Genomic DNA, 24,241 nt, shown 5'->3' on the forward strand with positions numbered 1-24,241 from the left:
GACCACCATTTGCCTCATGCAGCGTGACAAATCTAATTTGCATAGAATTGATCAAGCTGATTGATTGTGGCCTGTTTAATGTTGTCCCACTCCTCTTCAATGGCTGTGCGATGTTGCTGGATATTGGCGGGAACTGGAACACGCTGTCGTACACGTCGATTCAGATTATCCCAAACATCCACAGTGTCTCCTGACCCCTCCTGTCTCAGCCTCCAGTATTTATTCTGCAGTAGTTTGTGTCGGGGGGCTAGGGTCAGTTTGTTATATCTAGAGTACCTCTCCTGTCCTATTCGGTGTCCTGTGTGAATCTAAGTGTGCGTTCTCTAATTCTCTCCTTCTCTCTTTCTTTCTCTCTCTCGGAGGACCTGAGCCCTAGGACCATGCCCCAGGACTACCTGACATGATGACTCCTTGCTGTCCCCAGTCCACCTGGCTGTGTTGCTGCTCCAGTTTCAACTGTTCTGCCTTATTATTATTCGACCATGCTGGTCATTTATGAACATTTGAACATCTTGGCCATGTTCTGTTATAATCTCCACCCGGCACAGCCAGAAGAGGACTGGCCACCCCACACATAGCCTGGTTCCTCTCTAGGTTTCTTCCTGGGTTCTGGCCATTCTAGGGAGTTTTTCCTAGCCACCGTGCTTCTACACCTGCATTGCTTGCTGTTTGGGGTTTTAGGCTGGGTTTCTGTAAAGCACTTTGAGATATCAGCTGATGTACGAAGGGCTATATAAATACATTTGATTTGATGCTCAATGAGTGACATGTCTGGTGAGTATATGCAGGCCATGGAAGAACTGGGGCATTTTCAGCTTCCAGGAATTGTGTACAGATCCTTGTGAAATGGGGCCGTGCATTAAACGTGATGGTGGCGAATGAATGGCACACCGATGAGCCTCAGAATCTCCTCACGGTATCTCTGTGCATTCAAATTGTCATTGATAAAATGCAATTGTGTTCATTGTCCATAGTTTACGCCATCCCATACCATTACCTCACCGCCACCATGGGGCACACTGTTCACAACGTTGACATCAGCAAACCCACTCGTATGCTCAGCACAGTTGAAACTGGGATTCATCCGCGAAGAGCACGCTTCTCCAGCGTGCCAGTGGCCATCAAAGGTGAGCCCACTGAAGTCAGTTACGATGCTAAACTGCAGTCAGGTCAAGACCCTGGTGAGGACGACAAGCACGCAGATGAGCATCCCTGAGATGGTTTCTGACAGTTTGTGCAGAAATTCTTTGGTTGTGCAAACCCACAGTTTCATCAGCTGTCCGGGTATCTGGTCTCAGACCATTCCCCATGTGAAGAAGCCGGATGTGGAGGTCCTGGGCTGGCGCGGTTACACATGGTCTGCGGCTGTGAGGCCGGTTGGACATACTGCCAAATTCTCTAAAACTACGTTGGAGGCAGAGAATTGAACATTCAAAAGGAGAAATGCTCACGAACAGGGATGTACACAAATTTGTGCTCATTAAACATGGGACGAACACTTTGCATGTTGTGTTTATATTTCTGTTCAGCGTAATTGGATAGTGTTGGTTGGTAGAAACGTTGTTCAGTTCCTAATACACCATACAATTAGCATTATGTTATGTTAACTTTAGTACTTAATGAATGAGTATTGGAAATAAATGAGTTATTGCCTGTTATTAGGCTACTGGAAGAAGTCATGCAAAAGATTGATACTGTAACACATCAAAGCTTTATTTATTAGTCATACTGTACATTCAAAATACATTGACAGTTAAAATTTTGCATTATAATTTCACTCTGGTAATCATCAAGTTAGTAGATACACCACATACAAATGCATGCTATCAAATTGGCATTCTCTCACACATGTTCTACTAATTTCTTCGGCAAATCACACTTTACTTTGCATTAAGTCTCAAATTCCAAACAAGAGCAACTCGCACAAGTTACAAACTGCCTTGTAAATAACCAATAGCAAGTGACACCCAAACTCCTACATTGTCTATACCATCTCTTGTTTAGGATTTAAGACATATCCGTTGACAGCGCATTTGATACCATAAATGCAACAAAGACAATATAATAACTTGAAAAATGTCTGGTCGATGAAATTAAAGCAAGGCTGGTGGTTTTAGGCACCGATTCTTTAAATTAAGATTGGTTAGCCCACATTTTATTACATGGGTATTATATGCTTGCATAAGACATTATTTCAATTGTAAATGCTAAATAACGTTAGATAATGTTGTTTAGGTTCGTAGTGCATATTGACCTTAGGGTTACTATAGAGACACGGGGCAATTAATAAGACATGACATTTTCTTGTTCTGAAGTCCACGTTCAGTATACTTTGCCTACTTTTAAAATATAAAACATTTGGCAGAGCTGATATTCATTTAGGAATTCCTAAATGACTATCGTCCAGTTAGACCAGTGGTTCTGACCAGACTGCAACCACTAATGGTAAACAGCATATTCTCTGAAGCAGGGGGCAGAATTCTAAAACCACCATAGGGCACATGAATGTAGCAGTGCAACTCGGTTTTCAATTGCACCACTACCTGCTCTCTTGACAGTTTTTGAGACATGGGATCTTCCATTGACCAGTGAGGGTATTTGAGTGATGTGCGCTGCATGAGAGGGAGAAACCAATGTCTCACGTGGTTTGAGGTCCGAAGCTTGAAGGCAAGCACACATGGATGAGTCATAGTGGAACATACGTCTGCCGGTAAGGAGGTGAGGGAAGGTATGGTACAATCATAGTTTGTTTGAGAAGATCCCAGGGCTAGCCACTAGGGCCCATCTGCAGCCGCTCCTGCTTATGCTGGGCCAGCCACTGTAAGATCTGTTGCTTCAGCTCCTCGTTGGGCCGGATCTGATCCATTGTGAGTGGACTGCGGTTGAACGGGTCTGTCTGATCACTGTAGGGAAATGAAAATTGCTACTCAATATCGTACAAAAAAAACGTGATCTCGGGCCGTATGTTTCAAGCCGCTCAAAGTAAGACTGCTGATTTAGGACCAGTTTTGCCTTTTAGATAACAATGAATAAGACTACACGGACAGGGGGGGACCTGATCCTAGATCAGCACTCCTATTCTGAGATGCTTGATGCATGCAGTCCCTGGAATAAACCAGCAGCACGTAGACATGCTACTCCTAAGGGATCACTCACCTGAGTAAATGCCGTGCTATGGTCGAGCGATCAACCGTGACATTGGAGGAGGGGAGCAGCACAGGGTCAAGCATCAGTGTGGACATAATGGGGTCCAGGAAGTCGTCTGGGGCGTCCGCGTACGTTTCCTCATCCTGCAGCTGTCGGTCTGCATGAGACTAAGACAGGAGACAGGCAGTAGTTATTCATTTAGGGTCATGGTATGGAGAGGGCATAGTGGTACAGTGTAAGGTCATTTTATACAGATCTAACCTTTATTTTGTCAGCAAGGAGACTGAAACCAACAATAACTTCTCCGGGCTTGTTGATCTTCTTCAGGACTCGGACAGTCTGAGAGAAGAGCGTGGGAGAGTAGGAACGCCCGTCTTTTGGGACAGTGGCACAGAAATTCTCTTCATCACTGCCGAAGAGAAAACAGACATTGTTAGAGTCACTAGAAACCAAATAGCCACCTTATATGCCACACATGCATTCAAATTGTACTTTTTTTTTTGGTTGAACTAATTGGTTATTGAACTAATTTAGCTATGCTTGCCTGGCACAATTGAACCATCCAAAACATGCAAACACCACCCACCTGGCACTCCAGGCAAACGCTCAAAATATTTGATCGGCTGAAGAAGTACAGATGGAAAAAGCAAGGGAATTTCAACCCAGAACAACGTCTGGGCCTTGTATTAGCCTTGAAATACTGCCTTTTTGAAACGTACCCCAGGTTAAGGTAGATGGTGCAGATATCGGAGACCAGTTGTTGAGGCTTGAAGTCAAACTCGCTGAAGTCTTTCACCTTCAGGGCGCCCATCTTGGGGCCAACCAGGTGCTGCAGGAAGTGGTTGAGCATGGAGATGATCCTCTCGGCCATGAAAGGGTGCACAAAAATACACTTGATCTCTGGGATATCATGGAGAGGGAGAAGCGAGTAGGAGTTTCAATATATTCATATATACAGAGTGTACAAAACACCTGCTCTTTCCATGACAGATCGACCAGGTGAATCCAGGTGAAAGCTATGATCCCTTATTGATGTCACTTGTTAAATCCACTTCAATCAGTGTAGAAGAAGGGGAGGAGATTGGTTAAATAAGTATTTTTAACCCTTGAGACAAGGATTGTGAATGTGTGCCATTCAGAGGGCAAGACAAAATATTTAAGTGCCTTTGAACGGGGTATGGTAGTAGGTGCCAGGCACACCAATTTGAGTGTCAAGAACTGCAACGCTGAGCCTCCCAGGTGGCGCAGTGGTCTAAGGCCACCAAAGATTCTGGGTTCGAGCCCAGGCTCTGTCGCAGCCGGCCACGACTGGGAGGCCCATGGGGCGGCGCACAATTCGCCAAGCATCATCTGGGTTAGGGAGGGTTTGGCCGGCAGGGAAATCCTTGTCTCATCGCGCACTAGCCACTCCTGTGGCGGGCCGGGCGCAGTGCACGCTGACCAGGTTGCCAAGTGTACGGTGTTTCCTCCGACACATTGGTGCGGCTGGCTTCCGGGTTGGATGGACATTGTGTCAAGAAGCAGTGCGGCTTGGTTGGCTTGTGTTTCGGAGGACACATGTAGTAGAGGCTGATGAGGTGAGGACGACTCATAGTAATGGTCGGAATGGAATGGTATAAAACGTATAGAAACCGTGTGCTTAATACCATTCGTTGATTCCATTCCAGGCATTACAATGAGCCCGCCCGCTGATTTAAAGTGTCATCAGCTGAGATGGATATAACATAAGTCAATGCTAGTAATGTCCTTTTCATAAAACGAAGGCTCTCGACCTTCGCCTCTCCCGAGTCCGTACATGAGTTGTAGCGATGAGACAATTGGAAACCACGAAATTGGGGAGAAAAAAGGGGTAAAAAATATAAATAAATTAAAAAGAACTGCAACTCTGCTGGGTTTTTCACGCTCAACAATTTTCCATGTGTATCAAGAATGGTCCACCACCCAAAGGACATCAAACCAACTTGACACAAATGTGGGAAGAATTGGAGTCAACATGGGCCAGCATCCCTGTGGAACGCGTTAGACACCTTGTAGAGTCCATGCCCTGACAAATTGAGGCTGTTCTGAGGGCAAAAGGGGGTTGTAACTCAATATGAGAAAGGTGTTCCTAATGTTTTGTATCCTCAGTGTACAACACAGTGCCATCAAATATAAAGTATTGCCATTTACCTTAAACAGGGCAAACTCTTAATTCTGCTCAATGAATTGGACAATGATGTCTACATTTTTTTTTACAAATACACAAACACCCATAGTTTGTGTAGCTCTAGGTCGAGACGCATGTCCAAGACATTATCCACTCATTGTTTTCCATTCACCCTCCCTCTCCAACTAACCCGATGTGAGGAAAGCCAGTGTGCCGATGGTCTCGTTGGACATGATGTTATGGAAGCGTGCCAGCTGTCCCAACATATGCAAACTGGACTCCTTCTCCCTGAGGGCATCAGGAGCCAGGCCCTCCCACTCGCCATGGTCCTTCTCCAGCTGCAGAAGCTTAATCTTGCTCAGGTACTACCACAGAAAAGGACCAGATCAGAGGGAAGTAGTGAGAAAATCGGACCGAGTTTAAAACGTAGGATCTTCGGATAAACCAGGGAATACACAACTAGATTCAGCCGAGGGCCAATTTCTTCTTCAGCGGATGGTCAGGCGGCCGGAACATAATAATAAATCATTTGTAGACTGCAAATTGACTGCAAGAAGCCCAAACAGATATATTTTATTTAAACATAATCATTTCAAACCTTGCTTACATTTGTACACGATCACATATACATTAACTCTCTATTGTGTGTGGGAATACTTTGGAACAGATTTCCAAAATCAAAACCAATTGGAGCTGATTTGCGGATGTTTTTACAGTCTTTTAGGTCCCCCAAAAAATGAATAAAAAGATAGATCAGTAGAGGCTGGTGAGGTGAGGACGACTCATAGTAATGGTCGGAATGGAATGGCATAAAACGCATAGAAACCGTGTGCTTAATACCATTCCAGGCATTACAATGAGCCCGTCCGCCGATTTAAAGTGTCATCAGCTACTACTGAGATGGATATAAGTCAACATAAGTCAACGCTAGGAATGCCCTTTTCATAAAACGAGCAAGAAACGCTGACAGTTTCTCACCTGTATAGCTTCGTCGAGTAGGAAGATGGCGTCGTTCATCAGGAGATTCAGATACCGCAGGAAGAGTGGAGGATTCATGGCCTCGAGGTTTTCGGATGCATAAACAGCAAGACTCTGAAGTGAACAACATTCCATATAAGAATTTCGGGGCATTATGGTGCAGAACTGAAGAGCAATAGCCATGTGTTTTCTGCGGTCTTCAATAAGGACTACACTAAATGTGGTACCATCTAAATAACTGAGAAAAAAAGGGAAACAAGCTTGCCTTAATGCTCTCTCTGTAGCTCTCCTTCCCCCACATGAACTTGAGGATGGGATACATAGGTCTCCTGTAGTTGAACTTCTGTTCAAACTGGTGAGGGTCACCTGAGGAGAAAAGTCAATAACATACAAGTAACATGCATGCACTTGAGCTTCATTACAAAGGTTTAGATTCTAACACACACAAAAACATGTGTGCAAGACACACACACTAAACCCACCAGTGAACTCAATGTCCACAAACACAGCAATGAGTGCCTCAGCCAGGTGAGGTGCATGGTGGTAGGAGCAGAAGACCCTTTGACGCTGGAACATGATTGGCTGGGCTGTTCCAGCCGACGCCGGTTCCATGTGGGGCATCACTGCCTCCAGCACCTCTGCCAGCTTCGCCCGCAAATGAGGGTTCTTCATCCTGGGTACATGGGTAAAGAGTAACACAATAGGAACATCGATGAGTCCGAATGGTAGACTCATTTACCCCTTAGGAATATCACATCCAGAAGAGTGACTTATAACAGCCAATGGCGATCCACAATTGAGATGTACAATACCCTGAGGACTGTTTACTACCGTTCAAATGTTTTGGGTCACTTAGAAATGTCCTTGCAAAATTAATAGGAAATAGTCAAGATGTTGACAAGGTTATAAATAATATTTTTTTATTGTAATAATAATATTGTCCTTCAAACATTGCTTTCGTCAAAGAATCCTCCATTTGCAGCAATTACAGTCTTGCAGACCTTTGGCATTCTAGTTGTCAATTTGTTGAGGTAATCTGAAGAGATTTCAGCCCATGCTTCCTGAAGCACCTCCCACAAGTTGGATTGGCTTCTTAAGTACTATATGGTCAAGCTGCTCCCACAACAGCTCAATAGGGTTGAGATGTTACTGTGCTGGCCACTCCATTATAGACAGAATACCAGCTGCGTCTTCCCTAAATAATTAATGCATAGCTTGGAGCTGTGCTTTGGGTCATTGTCCTGTTGTATGTGGAAATTGGCTCCAATTAAGCGCCATCCACAGGGTATGGCATGGTGTTGCAAAATGGAGTGAGAGCTTTCCTTCAAGATCCCTTTTACCCTGTACAAATCTCCCACTTTACCACCAAATAGCCTCCACCATGCTTGACAGATGGCGTCAAGCACTGCTCTAGCATCTTTTCATTTCATCTCATAAATGTTCTTCTTTGTGATTCGTACACCTCAAACTTAGATTTGTCTGTCCATAACCCTTTTTTCCAATCTTCCTCTGTCCAGGGTCTGTTCTTTTGCCCATCTTAACCTTTTATTTTTATTGGCCAGTCTGAGACATGGCTTTTTCTTTGCAACTCTGCCTAGAAGGCCAGCATCCCGGAGTCGCCACTTCACTGTTGACGTTTAGACTGGTGTTTTGCGGGTACTATTTAATGAAGCTGCCAGTTGAGGACTTGATGCATCGGTTCCTCAAACTAGACATGTACTTGTCCTCTTGCTCAGTTGTGCACCGGGGCCACCCACTCGTTCTATTCTGGTTAGAGCCAGTTTGCGCTGTTCTGTGAAAGGAGTAGTACACAGCGTTGTACGAGTTCTTCAGTTTCTTAGCAATTTCTTGCATGGAATAGCCTTCATTTCTCAGAACAAGAACAGACTAACGAGTTCCAGAAGAAAGTTCTTTGTTTCTGGCCATTTTGAGCCTGTAATCGAACCCACAAATGCTGATGCTCCAGACACTCAACTAGTCTAAAGATGGATAGTTTTATTGCTTCTTTAATCAGAACAACAGTTTTCAGCTGTGCTAACATAATTGCAAAAGGATTTTCTTCTTGATCATTCAGCCTTTTAAAATTATAAACTTGGATTAGTTAACACAACGTGCCATTTGGAACACAGGAGTGATGGTTGCTGATAATGGGCCTCTGTACGCCTATGTAGATATTCCATGAAGAATCTGCCATTTCCAGCTACAATAATCATTTTCAACATTAACAATGTCTACACTGTATTTCTAATCAATTTGATGTAATTTTAAACGGACCAAAAAATGAGCTTTTCTTTCAACAAAAAAAACAAGGAAATGTATAAATGACCCCAAAGTTTTGAAAAGTAGTGTATGTACCAGGATACATGAATATTATGCACAAACATTTGGCCTGGTACTGTGTGCGCACACGGGTGAACTCAATGCCTCCCCCTCTCTTCCCCCTACCTCTCCACGTTTCCCATGAACACAGTGATGAAGTTGAGGACCTGCTCCAAGCTGTCGGCAGAAGACTCCAGGACCTCGTCGGCGAAGCGGCGGAGGAAGACAAAGAAATCTCCCAAGTTCTCCGCAAAGAACTCTGCAGACGTACAAGAATCCTTTTGATAACCAACCCCTCGTAGTAGTCGTAATTAACTCTCTCCCAGAGGCAGCTGGTGGGAGGGGCTACATGAGGACGGGCTCTTTTTAAATGGCTGGGAATGGAGTCAAACACAATGTTTCCGTGTGTTTGGTGTTTCCATTAATTCCATTCCAGCAATAACAATGAGCCCGTCCTCCTATAGTTACTCCCGTCAGCCTCCTCTGCTCTCTACTTGTGTTATTCTCTCACAACTCTTCTATAGCCCTGTCATTGGGCAAATTATTATTCTTTTTGCTGTTATTTAGCACAGTGGTTCCCAACCTTTAATGAACCGTGGCACATCTTGATGGGAAAAAACAATTCTGTGGCACACCTAAAATGGCCCTATTAATTAATTTAGTGGTAACAACCCCCATCTTATCTGATCCTTAATCATCTATTTTCCGTGACAAACATTCTTTTATAGATTAAATGGGGATTATTTGAACTATTCTTTTTTTTTATAGTACCTTACTCATGATGACTCATTTGTGTGTACCCCTTTAAGAGGGTCCCGCAATCTGCGCAGGGAGGAAAAAAAAGAAAAAAACTTAAAATACTGTAGGTCTTAAGTTTTGAAAGGTTTGAGCTAAAGACGAGCGGTTTTCTGCATTGTAAAGGTGCAACCACAGCCACAAAGCCATGTTCAGTTTGTTTCTATGGCAGAGGCTGTGGTACAGCTAAGACTTGCCTGTGCTAATGGTTCTCACAGGCGAAGTTAAATGATACAAAATGACTTTGCTCGTGATGCCGGACCCTCAAAAAAGATACAAATGTAACAGCCTGAGCGAACTGGACTTGAAACAACAATACAGATAAAACCATGTGCCATTCAATGTATTATCTGAGCGGCACTGGTGCTCCCACTCCCACAGGTCATGTTTATAAGTGAGTGCTCCAACACAATGATCAAGATTAGGAAGCCATTTACGGCACAACTGGTTGAAAACCACTGATTTAGCACCTCCATTGTACGCACTGACTGCAGGTCAGCATAAGAGCATCTGTCAAATGTCTGAAAACGTGATGTCACGGTTGATGGAGCAACACTGAAAGGAAAGTTGGAGTTGTTGATGGCCTTTTCTGCTCATGGGGCGATTGGTCTAAGGAAGTAAACAAGCCAGGTTGACGGAAAGCTTCACCTGCAATGACTGTGATACTTGGTTGTCTTTCCTACCTTAGTTAAATACTCTGACTAAGTCGCAAAAAAAAAAAAAAAAAGTCTAAATGACGAAGCGGTAGAGAGGGGTAGCTACCTGGCATGTGACAGAGCAGGCTGTTGTGTAGCGGCGGCAGGGGGAAGGAGAGCTGGGCGTGCTCGGGCCCCTGGTTGCTGAGGCCCAGTTGAACCAGGAGTGTGGCGCTGGACGCCTGCAGGTTGAGGCAGCACTGCAGCATGCCTGGCTGGGTGGCTGCTGCCTTGGTCGACAGGTAGACCGTCATGAGGCGCTCGAACTGCTCGCGGAGCTGCTCGGCCGCCGGGCCGCCCGTGAGCTGGGCCTCCCGCCACGTACCCTGCAGCCGGTGGAGCGACTGGTTCATCTTCACCATCTGCTCGTGGAGTCTAGGGAGAAACAAGAAGACACAATACAACTTTCTTAACCATATGTCACAGGGAACAATTGAAATTTGTCAAGGTCCAGTTCACAACGTTAGATACAGTACATATTGCTCAGCTGTTATGAAGGAGAACACTGAGATGTTATCACAAGTCTAGTCCAAGGGCCAGATTGAGCCTTCTCCTGGACTTAAACCCATGCTCAATGGAGAACTACCACTGAGAGGTTTTTTGTGTGTCAAGGAACAAGGCTTAATCTAGGTCAGACAAACAGCACCAAATGCATTGTGTACTAACATGGTAAATAGAACTGTCTTCATGCACAAACCCAAAACCAAGTAATATACTAATGTTCATCATATGGATAAAGCATTGCTAGGTCTGGGGTGTATTCAGTGAGGCGATATGTTCACAAATTTGCAGATAGAAATGCACCGAATAGACCGGACATGATTCCCTATTCTACTTGAAAGACAATCATATCGAGCCTATCATTTTAATTATATCTAAATGCTCTGTAACGTTGCCAGTTAGTTACCTGTGGAAGCCCAGGTGAAGGGTCATCTGGGTGAAGATGAGGTTCTCAGTGAGGAGGCTGTACGACTGGGCGTACTCCACCGACTGCTGGGGGGGAAGTGGGACGAGACACGTCTCTTTGTCCAGACCTAATGATCAATGAGAAAATGAGGACAGGTTCATATTCACTAACATAAAATAGAAAATCAGCTATGTAAAAAGGACATCCAATGATCCATACCCACGTGCACGCATATGCAAGAGCGCACATACAAACGTGCACACGCACAGACCTCTGGCATGCACGTTGCGGTTGCGCCGCTCCTCCTCGCTGAGCTCCTTGAGGGCGCAGTAGGTGGGGTTGAAGGTGAGCAGCTTGGGCGAGCGCGGCCGGCAGAAGGGCTGGCACAGCTTGAGCAGCGCGGCGCCCAGGTTGAGGAAGAAGGCGTCTGAGGCGTACATCTGGAAGAAGATCTCGGGCATCTGGTTGGCCCAGATCTTGGTGCGCCCGGCGTTGGCTTGCAGGCAGCCGCCCAGCCAGGAGAGCAGCAGGTGACGCGTCTCACCCGACTGCTGCAGCAGGTTCTTCAGGAGCTGGTGCAGCTTGTCATGGAACTGGCCCATGAACTGGGACGAAAGGAGGACAGGATATGTCAATAAGTAGACGGGAGCAGAGTATGTGAGCGGAGTAGAGAGGTCTGAAATCCCGCTCGTCACTCGCCAGCACTCCAAGTCTTTTCCAACCGCTCCGCTAAAAACGTCTCTGAGCTCACAGAAAGAAAAACTGCTGATCCAGATTCGCTACATTTATTAAAATCCCTATATTATTTCAAGGCTACAGCCTACAAAGAAATAAATTGTGAAGCACTTGCGAGTGCGACACAAATGTTGATTGGGACATAAAGCACTCAGCATTTAAAAAACATTTTGTTGTATTAAACAGGTCTATAAATTGCATATATAGGCTGTGACTTACTTATAATTAATTACAAATTAAACAAAAAAAAATGCCTTCTATACACACAGTGCCAGTCAAAAGTTTGTACACATCTACTCATTCAAGAGTTTCTCTTTATTTGGACTATTTTCTAGGTGTGCCTTGTTAAAAAGTTCATTTGTGGAATTTCTTTCCTTCTTAACGCGTTTCAGCCAATCAGTTGTGTTCTGACAAGGAAGGGGGGGTAATACAGAAGATGGCCCTATTTGGTAAAAGACCAAGTCCATATTATGGCAAGAACAGCTCAAATAAGCAAAGAGAAAGGACAGTCCACCATTACTTTAAGACATGAAGATCAGTCAATCTGGAAAATTGTGCAGTCGCAAAAACCATCAAGCGCTATAATAAAACTCATGAGGACCGCCACAGGAAAGGAAGACTCAGTTACCTCTGCGGCAGAGTAAAAGTTCATTAGAGTTAATAGCCTCAGAAATTGCAGCCCAAATAAATGCTTCACGGAGTTCAAGTAACAGACACATCAACATCAACTGTTCAGAGGAGACTGTGTGAATCAGGCCTTCATGGTCGAGGTGCTGTAAAGAAACCACTATTAAAAAGGACACCAATAAGAAGAAGAAACTAGCTTGGGCAAAGAAACACGAGCAATGGACATCAGACCGTTGGAAATCTGTGCTTTGGTCCGATGAGTCCAAATTTTGCAACAACCATGTCTTTGTGAGACGCAGAGTAAGTGAACAGATTATGCTGGTGACACTATCTGATTTATTTAGAATTCAAGGCACACTTAACCAGCATGACTACCACAGCATTCTGCAGCAACACACCATCCCATCTGGTTTGCGCTTTGTGGGACTATCATTTGTTTTTCAACAGGACAATGACCCAACACACACCTCCAGGCTGTGTAAGGGCTATTTGACCAGGAAGGAGAGTGATGGAGTGTTGCATCAGATGACCTGGCCTTCACAATCACCTGACCTCAACCCAATTGAGATGTTTTGGGATGAGTTGGACTGTGGAGTGAAGGAAAAGCTGCCAAAAAGTGCTCAGCATATGTGGGAACTCCTTCAAGACAGTTGGAAAATCATTCCTCATGAAGCTGGTTGAGAGAATGCTAAGAGTGTGCAAAGCTGTCAAGGCAAAGGGTGGCTACTTAGAAGAATCTCAAATATCTTTTGATTTGTTTAACACTTTTTTGGTTACCAACTGGCAGGTGTCTTCACTGATATTTTCAACATGTCCCTGATTGAGTCTGTAATACCAACATGTTTCAAGCAGAAAACCATAGTCCCTGTGCCCAAGAACACAAAGGCAACCTGCCTAAATGACTAAATACCCGTAGCACTCACGTCTGTAGCCATGAAGTGCTTTGAAATGTTGGTAATGGCTCAAATCAAAAGCATTATCCCAGAAACCCTAGACCCACTCCAATTTGCATACCACCCAAACAGATCCACAGATGATGCAATCTCTATTGCACTCCACACTGCCCTTTCCCACCTGGACAAAAGGAACACTTATGTGAGAATGCTATTAATTGACAACAGCTCAGCGTTCAACACCATAGTACCCTCAATGCTCATCACTAAGCTAAGGATCCTGGGACTAAACACCTCCCTCTGCAACTGGATCCTGGACTTCCTGACGGGCCGCCTCCAGGTGGTGAGGGTAGGTAGCAACACATATGCCATGCTGATCCTCAACACTGGAGCTCCCCAGGGGTGCATGCTCAGTTCCCTCTTGTACTCTCTGTTCACCCACAACAGCATGGCCAGGCACGAGTCTAACACCATCATTAAGTTTGCAGACGACACAACAGTGGTAGGCCTGATCACCGACAACGACGAGGCATCCTATAGGGTGGGAGGTCAGAGACCTGGCCGGGTGGTGCCAGAACAACAACCTATCCCGCAACGTAACCAAGACTAAGGAGATGATTGTGGACGACAGGAAAAGGAGGACCGAGCATGCCCCCATTCTCATCGGAGGGGCTGTAGTGGAGCAGGTTGAGAACTTCAAGTTCCTTGGTGTCCACATCACCAACAACCTAACATGGTCTAAGCACACCAAGACAGTCGTGAAGAGTGCACAACAAAGCCTATTCCCCCTCAGGAAACTAAAATGATTTGGCATGGGTCCGGAGATCCTCAAAAGTTTCTATAGCTGCAACATCGAGAGCATCCTGGTTGCATCACTGCCTGGTACAGCAATTGCTCGGCCTCTGACCGCAAGGCACTACAGAGGGTAGTGCGTACGGTCCAGTACATCACTGGGGCTAAGCTGCATGCCATCCAGGACCTCTACACCAGGCGGTGTCAGAGGAAGGCTCTAAAAATAGTCAAAGACCCCAGCCACCCCAGTCATAGACTGTTCTCTCCACTACTGCATGGCAAGCGGTACCGGAGTGCCAAGTCTAGAACAAAAAGGCTTCTCAACAGTTTTTACCCCCAAGCCATAAGACTCCTGAACAGGTAATCAAATGGCTACCTGGACTATTTGCATTGTGTGCCCCCCCAAACCCTCTTTCACGCTGCTGCTACTCTCTGTTTATCATATATGCATAGTCACTTTAACTATACATTCATGTACATACTACCTCAATTGGGCCGACCAACCAGTGCTCCCACACATTGGCTAACCGGGCTATCTGCATTGTGTCCCACCACCCGCCCACCCCTCTTTTACGCTACTGCTACGCTCTGTTCATCATATATGCATAGTCACTTTAACGATATCTACATGTACTTACTACTTCAATCAGCCTGACTAACCGTGTCTGTATGTAGATTCTGTCTCTCACAGTTGAAGTGTACCTATGATAACAATTAGACCTCTACATGTTTTGTAAGTAGGAAAACCTGCAAAATCGGCAGTGTATCAAATACTTGTTCTCCCCACTGTATCACCAGTTGTACATTTACCGTTAATTCCTATAATTTCTAATCTACAATGTGTTACTTTGGTTAGTAATTTATTTTAATACATTCAATATTATTCTAGTCTTTCTGTTCTTATTGTAGGAGTAGACACATTGTTTGCAGAGTGCACAACCTATGCTACACTTGTGAGAAATAAGTTTTGGTTTATTTAATTCCATTTACGAGGCTCCCTGGCCTGCACGCAAATGTAAGCATATAAATGTGCACATTTGGGGATCTGATAGTATTTCTGATTGGCTTAACGCACCACCACTAACGACCTGTGGAGCTTCTCAAAGTAATGTTTTCTTCACCTCAAACGGCGTTCCCACAAAGTCTGTTTTTACATTCGAGAGTTCCTCAATGTATTTGAAAAATCTTTCCTGCTCTCTCCCTTTCAATGACCACTTAGCATGAAAAGGAAAATCGAATGCTCTGATCCAATGGAAACGTCATAAAATAGGCTTCTTATCCGTGCACGACTTGGACTGAAATCGGTTCTGGTACTAATTTTGGGTGCGTGTACTGTTTAAATTTAGGTGCAGGAGCTCCACAATACTTTGAAGTTAATATTCTGTAAGGCTAACAGGGTTTGAGGTGCCGGTACTCAGCTCCAGTGAGCTCCTGCCCAAGTCAAGCATGGCTTCTTATCCCTTGTGCAAATAGCCTACAGCTGTGTATTCGCTAGCACAGTCTGAGCCGGACCTAATGTTCAGGTTCCTTGCAGACAGGCCATGTGTAGCCAATGTGATTTATAGGATATTTATTTTTAATCTGGATATTTTCTACCTGCAGGCTGTTGGATTTATGTAGGTTATTTTTTACATAGATTGTAATGGCTATAGAAGTTACTTTTTAGGTTTGCATCATTTTCATTTAGATTGAGATCATTTTGATTACCCACATGACAATGAATTTGAGATGTGAAGACGTTATAAATTACATTCAACTGTTTCATGAACATTTGCATATGAAAACCATACCTGGCACGCAACGCAGATTGGTAGAAATTGTAAGATAAATTGGCATTCCACATGAGAAAGGTTGCCGACTCCTTGTGTAGCCTATTACTGGCAAAGCCAGCAGGAGCGGGAGGAGAATAGTTGGGTCAGGTTAAGTTATCTCTGGCGCCCTCGAGGCATCAAACTGTAAGCTTAAAGCATTAGACAAGCTCAATGCACATATTTGATTTGATTAAAACACATAGGATGTGCTCAATTACAGACGACTTTCGGTCGATCAAGATTTGTCAGGGACAGCCTTAAAAAGGTAGGCCTAAAGGTTTTTAAGCAAAATAACCCAATAAAAACGGAAAGCTCCTTGAAAGTAGGAATATGCTAGGCCTATTGGACCAAAATAAATTATGGCCTATTGTATAGATAATAGAACAAAAAAGAAGAAAATTTCAGGAGATCAGATTTTTACTCTATAAATACTTCGCTACAATGACACACTTAGTTACCTACCCACCTTGTTCCTTTATTTTAGCATGTGCACGTAGTAATAAGTACACCATCATGATTCTTTAGTTGTGGACACTACATTACCGCACTCCCTCTCTTGCTCTTCGTCCTCATCTTTGTAAGTCACCTTGATTTAGCACCTGTGTGTTTTATCAGTTCCTTTATGAAAATATTTAGCAAACTCCATGACAGCAGCTTAAGCAAGGGGCTATAGCAGCACCCAATAAGACTACAAATGCATGCTGGGTCGGCATGCCCCGAGCTCGTGAAGTGAGTGCTACTGAAGCTCTCTCTACTGGAACGAAATTGGAGTGGGTAAGACGGCCGATGCTCCAGCCTTTGGGAATCTCGCGCCGTTCTCCAGTGAAATTAGGCACACTCCGCTCCTCGCTCCGCTCCACTCACATACTCTGGCACGGGAGGTGATCACTTAACAACACTGTAACCTACACTTGTTGTTCTACTGGTGTGTTTATATAGATCTTGTGGTGAACTCTCTGGACAAAGCCCCATGTTATGTTGTCAGTGGATCATTTCGGCACAACAGTTCTTGTTTCATTCAGATTTTAAAAAATACCCCTGAATGCTATGATACCCTGTTATTGTCTGAAACCTATTGAAGCGATATTTAAAACAGGGGTGCTCAAACTTTTAGGCTTGGTGGGCTATGTTCATAAGGTTAATAACTTGAATGTGTTTCAAACGACTTAAAGATGCACTATGCAGAAATCCCTCCACCAGTTCACCTAATTTCAGTTTATGTGACAAAACAAGCAAGTATAGTGTAGCGAATCATTGTACCATCTACACCGCTGCGGAATATATTTTCCATACCCAAAAATACTGTAATTTCAGCTGGTGTACAAAACCAAAAGACGCAAAAATAAAATTTAAGACTGGAAGCATAGAAATAGAGCACACAGAACAAATCTACTGCTTCTTAGACTCGCTTTCAATGAGAATGACATATCTATAACTTACATTTCTATGTGAATTTTGTTGGCTACCCCAAAAAGTTACATATTGCAGCATTAAATATGGTGACGGTATTGGAAAGTTCAGGAAAACCTCAGGGAAACACATCAGGCATTAGTGCCTCTAGCCTTTTGGGGTGGAACAAAACATTTTAGTGCCTGCCTTCTTGGCAGTGGATAATTGCATAATTATTATGCATTGTTAAAGTAAAATCTTCAGCAATTCTTTACATTTTGGCATGCGGTGTAGAGAAAATGTTGCTTTTTTAAAACTAATTACATGCAATTCTACAAATTCTGCCATGGGGTAGAGAGAAAATGTTATAATATCCTGCAATTCTACACATTTTGCTATAAGGTGAATAATTGTTTTTGCATTTTTAAAGCAAATGTCCTGCTATTCTACACATTGTGTAGCTTAGACTAAGCTAGTGTCTGACCATTGGCAGTAAGCTAGATGTAGGCCTAAGTGGGGTTTTGGAGACACAGAAGAAGACGGGGTCCGTCCCAAATAACATTCAATTCCCTATATATAGTGCACTACTTTTGACCAAAGACTCTAGTGCCCTTACCTGGTGTATGTTGGACTCCTGCACCTTCATTTCTTGTGGACTGGAGCGTGAGGGGTTGAGGAAGAAGCTGTGACCCTCCACCACCCCCGGGGTCTTCAGCAGACAAGAGATACTCAACACAGTGCCAAGGAGGGTCTTCTGATACTGAAGCCCATTGTTGGGATCTTTGGGTTGGATGTGCTCCATCAATACCTGGAGGAAGACAATTTGAAGTATATTATATTAGCAAAGAGTAAACTACTTTTGAGATCAAGGTTGTCCATCTCAGACATATGAATGCAGTTGTTGTACAAATAATAATAATAATAATAATAATCTTGTTATGAATAGTATAGAATATAATCAAGTAATAATCATGGTTGTAGAAAACAGTCCAGAGGAGTGATGACGATGCATTACGGCCCCTGACCGTAGCGATGTCTTTTTGGCGGCTGAAGTAGAGGAGCAGGTCCAGGTAGGAGAAAAGCAGCAGCTGGCAGAGATCCAACTCTTTCACACGGCCTTGGAAGATATCGAGCACGGGCCCGATCACCTCGCTGAAGGTGCGCACCTCCTGGTCAGCCAACAGGCCAGCGATCACCTCCTCCACGAACTCCACCACCTCGTCCAGCTCTGCGACGCACAACAGAAAGCACACTTAATGTCAGGGTTTTTCTTGGCTCAAAAAGGGGCTTAGGTATAGAGAAAAAAAAACTGTTTCATAGCCCTGTATAGTGCAGAAAAGATGCTGTACTTTACAGAACCAAACGTGTACAGGATTTTTCCTGGCTCAAAAATGGGCTTAGGTATATAGCAGAAAAAAATAACAAGTATATATAGCCTACACAGTTCAGTAAAGTATATTCTCTGTATTGTACAGGCATCTTTCCCACCCTTTTCTGGACACAAACCACACACATCATCATCAGGACCTTATATGACAACACACTGCAAAGTGAGGCTATTATGCACTAATAAATACAGATAGACAAGTTCAAACCAGTCTAAACCAGTTCTTTCATCAGCGGGTGCAGACTAGACTAAGTTACAGCACATCCTGTCTTGGGAGGCCTCAACAGTTGATACCTGAGCAGCAAACACCACTTTCTTTGGCTACTGAGATGGAACAGAACCGGAATCCTCAGACAGTCAGGGGGTGGGGCTTTAATAATTGAATGGACTCACGGGCTCCGCCGACTCCCTCTAGCAGCAAATCCAGTAGCTGCTCGTACACGTTCTGTCTGATGTAGATCTCGGGGGTGAGCAGGACCGTGCGCGTGTTGGACACCGTCAGGTTCTTACAGCGCACTGCGTACGACAGCAGCTTCTCCGGTACCTTGGTGACCTGAGGGTGTGTAATGTCAGGAGGGAGCAGGGAGGTTAAGAATTTGTCACATCATTGTCAGCAATGGAGCACAAACTAAACATGCTTTATTTAGCCTTTATGCAGATTGAAATGATCTGGAAATAAACAGCAGATTTAACCTTTAGACATGTCATTCATTATGTTCAGTAAGACTATTTACCATGTCACACTATTTCGCTTTACATTGTCCCATGCAGCACGGTTTAGACACCGTGTACAAAACATTAGGAACACTTTTCTCATATTGAGTTGCACCCCCCTTTTGCCCTCAGAACAGCCTTAATTTGTCGGGGCATGGACTCTACAAGGTGTCTAACGCGTTCCACAGGGATGCTGGTCCATGTTGACTCCAATGCTTCCCATATTTGTGTCAAGTTAGTTTGATGTCCTTTGGGTGACGGAGCATTCTTGATACACATGGGAAAGTGTTGAGCGTGAAAAACCCAGCAGCGTTGCAGTTCTTGACACACAACCGGTGCGCCTGGCACCTACTACCATTCACCCTCTGAATGACACGCATACACAATCAATTGTCTCAAGGCTTAAAAATCTTTCTTTAACCTGTCTCCCCTTCATCTACACTGATTGAAATGGATTTAACAAGTGGCATCAATTAGGGATCACAGCTTTCACCTGGATTCACCTGGCAAGTCACGGAAAGAGCAGGTGTTCCTAATGTTTTGTACAGTCCGTGTTTGCCTTTTAAAATTGTCCTACACAGCACACTTCTCCTGACTGAATTATGGCTAGGAATTCGTGGAGAAAGAAATTAGGAATGAGAGTGAGTGCTGTGGTATGTGACCCCCACCTCTTCCTTGGCTCTCTGGTAGCAGGCGTAGAGGAACGGTATGGCGCACTTGTCCCCAGCATCTCGGTCGGCAGAGAGATTCACAGCATTACACGAGGTCATGTAGATGAGGTGGTTTCCTGGCTCCAGCATCAATAATCTGTTGAAGAGTGCCTGATATAAAAAATAAAAAATATTTTTTTAAACTTAGCCAACATTCTGTACTATGTACTTACTTACTGATCTCTGCTCCTTGTGGAGCATATGGTCTCAATGAACTTTGTTCACTATGCATTTTTCACTATTCCATCTTCTTAGAGTAGACAATGCACTGTATACTTAATAGGCCTAGTCCCCTGACACTTACAAGCCAGTGAGGAAATCGGTATGGGAAGACACAGTACTGTACATGTGGATCTTATGGCATCGAGGTCAACTGAGCTGACCAGCGAACAGTTCGCCACCACCATTACCAATGTCCAGTCCTATTGTACCTGCTCGATGTTGTCCATGTCCAGCCAGTCTTGACCGTCCATCTCAGCGGCCATTTCCACCAGGAACACACAGCGTGGAGGAATCCCATTGCCTCCTCTCAGACTGGGGTCACCTGAAGTCAAACAATAGTTCATGTTTTACTTTTCACTTAGAGCAAACAGGGTCATTCATGACTCATTCCAGCATCTAGTTTATGAGTATTGAGCTGGGGTGAGTCATTTACTGTTTACTGGATGGCCCTGAAATGGAATCCTAAAAGAGGCCAGCGGTCCAGCAGCACCAAAGAGCACGAACAGATTAGATTAGATTTAGACTAGAAATGGACAGACAGGGGCTCTGTCATCAGGGCACTTTCATGCCAGTCAGTGAGGGATGATGAGCGGGAAAAGAGGCGGCGGCGGACGGTAATCTGGGACCTGTAGACCCCCTTGATGACACAGCCTCTGAGTCAGCCAGTTGGTTGATGCCAAGCCGATCACTCTCTGTCTAATCTAGTACACACAGTGACAGCGTGAAGAAAAGACCGCCAGGAAGGATTCCCATGAGTTGAAGAAGGAGTTGAAGACAGATGTAAGTCACACATTGACCATGCCCCCAATACAGCACCTCAGATCAATCAACAGAAAACAGAGGGAAATAAAGAAGGCAGTCAGAATGGGGGCCTGGTTATTAAAACAAGGGGATGTTGATGGGTGATTAATCAAGCCATCGCTTGTGTATGGGCACACAAAGGGTTGCCTGGGAAACAGACTGATTTGCTTTAGTTCATACCACTACAGTACATCATATAGACCCAGCCAGGCAACATTAAGTGTTGTTTACATGACAACAAGATTCAGTAAACTAGTAGGGACAAGTGGCATCACGCTGCCACTCCAATGGAAAAGGTGTCCTAAATGAAGAAACGTGGTGTAAACGTGCTAATATGCTCCAATCTAACTTCCTGCACTCACTGTTGTCCAAGGTGATGAGGAAGATCCTCTGGATCATGTGGTTGATGTTGAGCTGTTCGCACAGCTCCTGCCGCGACAGGAAGGAGCGGCTGATCTCGGCCACCGAGTCGTCATTGTCCTCGATGCTGTCTGAGTTCTCCGACTCGGACTGACTTCCCTGCGAGTCCTCCGCTGCAATACAAGATAAGCCAGCAAATATAAGAAACCGTATGAGGTCATTGTCGAACGTCAAGCCAGTGAGCGTGCTGCACCATATCAGTGATGTTTAAGTTATACAGACAGGCTATAGCCTATACAAGTAGCACAGTGAACCATTAGAGCAGGAGTGGCCACGTGGTTTGCAGGCCTTCATTCCAACCCAGCACTAAAACACCACCAATTCAGCTAATCAAGGTCCTGCCATGCAGCCGATTAGTCAGGTCATGTGTGCTAGAGCTGGGCTGGAGCAAAAGCCTGCGTGCCCTGTAACTCCTCCTTGGGAGGGTAACTCACATGGTGGTTCGCCATGGTGCAAAGGTGGTTTCTGGCCCGATGCAAACTGCTTGGCGTCGGCGAGGGAGCTGAAAAGGGCAGCGAAGGGGTTGCGGGAGATGTTTTGGTTGTTGTTGCCCTGGTCAGTCATCTCACTGGACCATAGACTCCATCAACAGGTGCTGGCACCAGCCTGGATAGAGAGGTACACCGTGGTATGGAACACTGGACTAGGTGAGTTCAAACAAATCTATAGAAGTTGTTTCAAGTGTGTCAGACTCTGAAATCACGAACCTGTTTGCTAACGATCCACTCCTTATATGCTACTCTGTGTCAAGTAGTGCCAAGGAGTGGAATGATAACTCAAACAGACTGGTACCTCTAGGCTAAACCCAGACGGTATGCATTTTCATTCAGGCCAGAGGAATAAACAGAAACCCAATGTTCATTTGTGAACCACAGACTGACTGGTTAGCTTATTGACAGGGCTCCACAGTGCTACCATTTTTGGGGGCATAAGATGCCAAATATTTTGCTGTGCTACCTGGAATTTTGGTAGCACCAGTGCCCCAAGAAAAAAAAAGAAAAAATCCACCAGGTAATAAGTGTTGTATTGAATTCTTTGCTGTCCCTCTGCCCACAGCCTCAGTAGCATGCAAACGTGGTGGCACGGAAAGAAAGGAAAAGGGAGAACTTCTTTAGGAGATGAGCTTCAGAAGCAGCTAGGAATCATATAGGCTATATCTCAATCTTAAAAATGTTTTGTTTAAAAAAAAACATGTGCTCCTAAACCCTGTATTTTAACATATAAAATGTATTATATAAACCCATTGATTCTTGAAAAGTATAACATAATGCCCCATGAGCTTAGTTCAACTGTCTTACCCCATCTGAAGCCAAAATATAGCTTGTTTTTCCAATGTCTGTAAACAGAGTAAATGTAAACAATCTCTGTATAGCCTCAAAACATGGTTAAAACTATAAGGCTGATATCTAGTCTGTCCTTGCAGCCATAGCTCTGTCTATACATTTGAGTGTGGTTATATTTCTCCAGGCCCATCCCTCAACCTTTGATGGAAACTGTGGTGGGGACCATTCTTTGTTATTGTTTAAACTGCTGCTTGCTGCTGTAATACCTCAAATATTTTTCATTCTGCTCCTAGATATCGTTGTGTGCTCCTACATTTTTTTAAATGTAGAGCACGTGTCACAGTAGTCATGATTGAAAGCCGATGTTTACTGTTTGACTGAAATAAGGCAGAAGAGCACATGTGTTACAGTACAGAGTCCTGAATCAATGCGGATGTTTACTGTTTGACTGAAATATGGCAGCATAGACAGACTGCCAACAGATGGACGTCTTCCATCTTACACTTTGATTTTGCATAATGTAAGTACATTATTATCATCATCGTCATTATGATGATGCGTAGGAAAGGGTCTGTCAACGTCAAGTGGTGGTAGCCTGGACACCTGTAACATGCTAGTTAGTCACATAGCTGATTAGATTGCAAACTAGCTAGCTAGTACCTGGCTAGCTAATTAACGAGCTGTCAAGTGATGTAACTATATCACAACAAACGAATAAAGTGATGTGTTATTTGAAGGAAGGGTACATAGCTAACTAGCCACTTGTCTTTCGATAACTCGAATCAATTGCATAATGACTCAATAAGCAAGCTGATAATGTAGCTCGCTAGTCGTCAGTGAATCACCGGTTCCGCTCAAGTAGCTCGCTAGCTAGCAGTCGCCGTATTTAGCTGGCAAGCTAGTTAACTTTAGGCTAGCAGATGGACTGCACATGATCCAGGTAAGTTGTCAAGCCCGCTGTACTTTGTCAGTTACGGGGCAAAACTTGACTCTTTTGACAGATGTCAAACAAAAAAAAGCAGATATTCAAATATCGGAATATTGTCATACCTGAAACAACAGCAGATAACGTGTATTTCAATTAGCTAGAAAAGCTTTCTTTCCTCTGCTTTGGTTCTCGCACCGCTGTGAAGCAGGCAAGAATAACTAAGTACGTCCGGGTCACGGATCGCTTTAATTCTTCGCAATAAATGTCCCGTCCTGTATAATTTGTCAATTCATGATAAGAACGAAAATGATGGAAAATGTGCACAACTATCGATATATTATATACTAGTTATCATACAAAGAATAATGTAAAGTATTTCTATAAGATATGTAATTTATTTGTTCAAGCCTAAATGGTCAACAATGTTTTTTGTGTGTGTACTCCTATCATTCATTGCACCACACAAACTTATCTGTAAATTGTGTCACAGTAACAATCTACTCATGAACACTTATAGTTTCCAAATCCAGAGTTAACTCCCA

The 24,241-nt window shown here is 44.1% G+C and overlaps 1 protein-coding gene across 3 annotated transcripts; it reads right to left on the minus strand.

Moving 5' to 3' along the window:
- Positions 1-1,692: 1,692 nt before the first annotated feature.
- LOC112244676 (ubiquitin conjugation factor E4 A-like) lies at positions 1,693-23,926 on the minus strand. 3 transcript variants are annotated; one of them, XM_042295841.1, is made up of 21 exons: positions 23,822-23,896; positions 22,787-22,824; positions 21,923-22,094; positions 21,431-21,601; positions 20,477-20,589; positions 20,004-20,156; positions 19,015-19,174; positions 18,260-18,462; positions 17,851-18,042; positions 11,211-11,592; positions 10,988-11,114; positions 10,148-10,455; positions 8,717-8,849; positions 6,754-6,944; positions 6,537-6,637; positions 6,272-6,385; positions 5,484-5,658; positions 3,867-4,047; positions 3,409-3,556; positions 3,157-3,314; positions 1,693-2,903 (listed from the first exon to the last, which is right to left on the minus strand). In XM_042295841.1, exons 3-21 carry the CDS (start codon positions 22,050-22,052, stop codon positions 2,768-2,770), a joined length of 3,276 nt encoding a protein of 1,091 aa, XP_042151775.1. In that variant the 5' UTR covers positions 22,053-22,094; positions 22,787-22,824; positions 23,822-23,896; the 3' UTR covers positions 1,693-2,767. The 3 variants fall into 3 exon arrangements, with proteins under 3 accessions (XP_042151775.1, XP_042151776.1, XP_042151774.1); XM_042295842.1 differs by lacking the exon at positions 22,787-22,824 and having other exon boundaries at positions 11,259-11,592; positions 23,822-23,926; XM_042295840.1 differs by lacking the exon at positions 22,787-22,824 and having other exon boundaries at positions 23,822-23,926.
- Positions 23,927-24,241: the final 315 nt, after the last annotated feature.

Source organism: Oncorhynchus tshawytscha, linkage group LG13 (assembly GCF_018296145.1).
Source record: "Oncorhynchus tshawytscha isolate Ot180627B linkage group LG13, Otsh_v2.0, whole genome shotgun sequence".
NCBI classification, from domain to species: domain Eukaryota; kingdom Metazoa; phylum Chordata; class Actinopteri; order Salmoniformes; family Salmonidae; genus Oncorhynchus; species Oncorhynchus tshawytscha.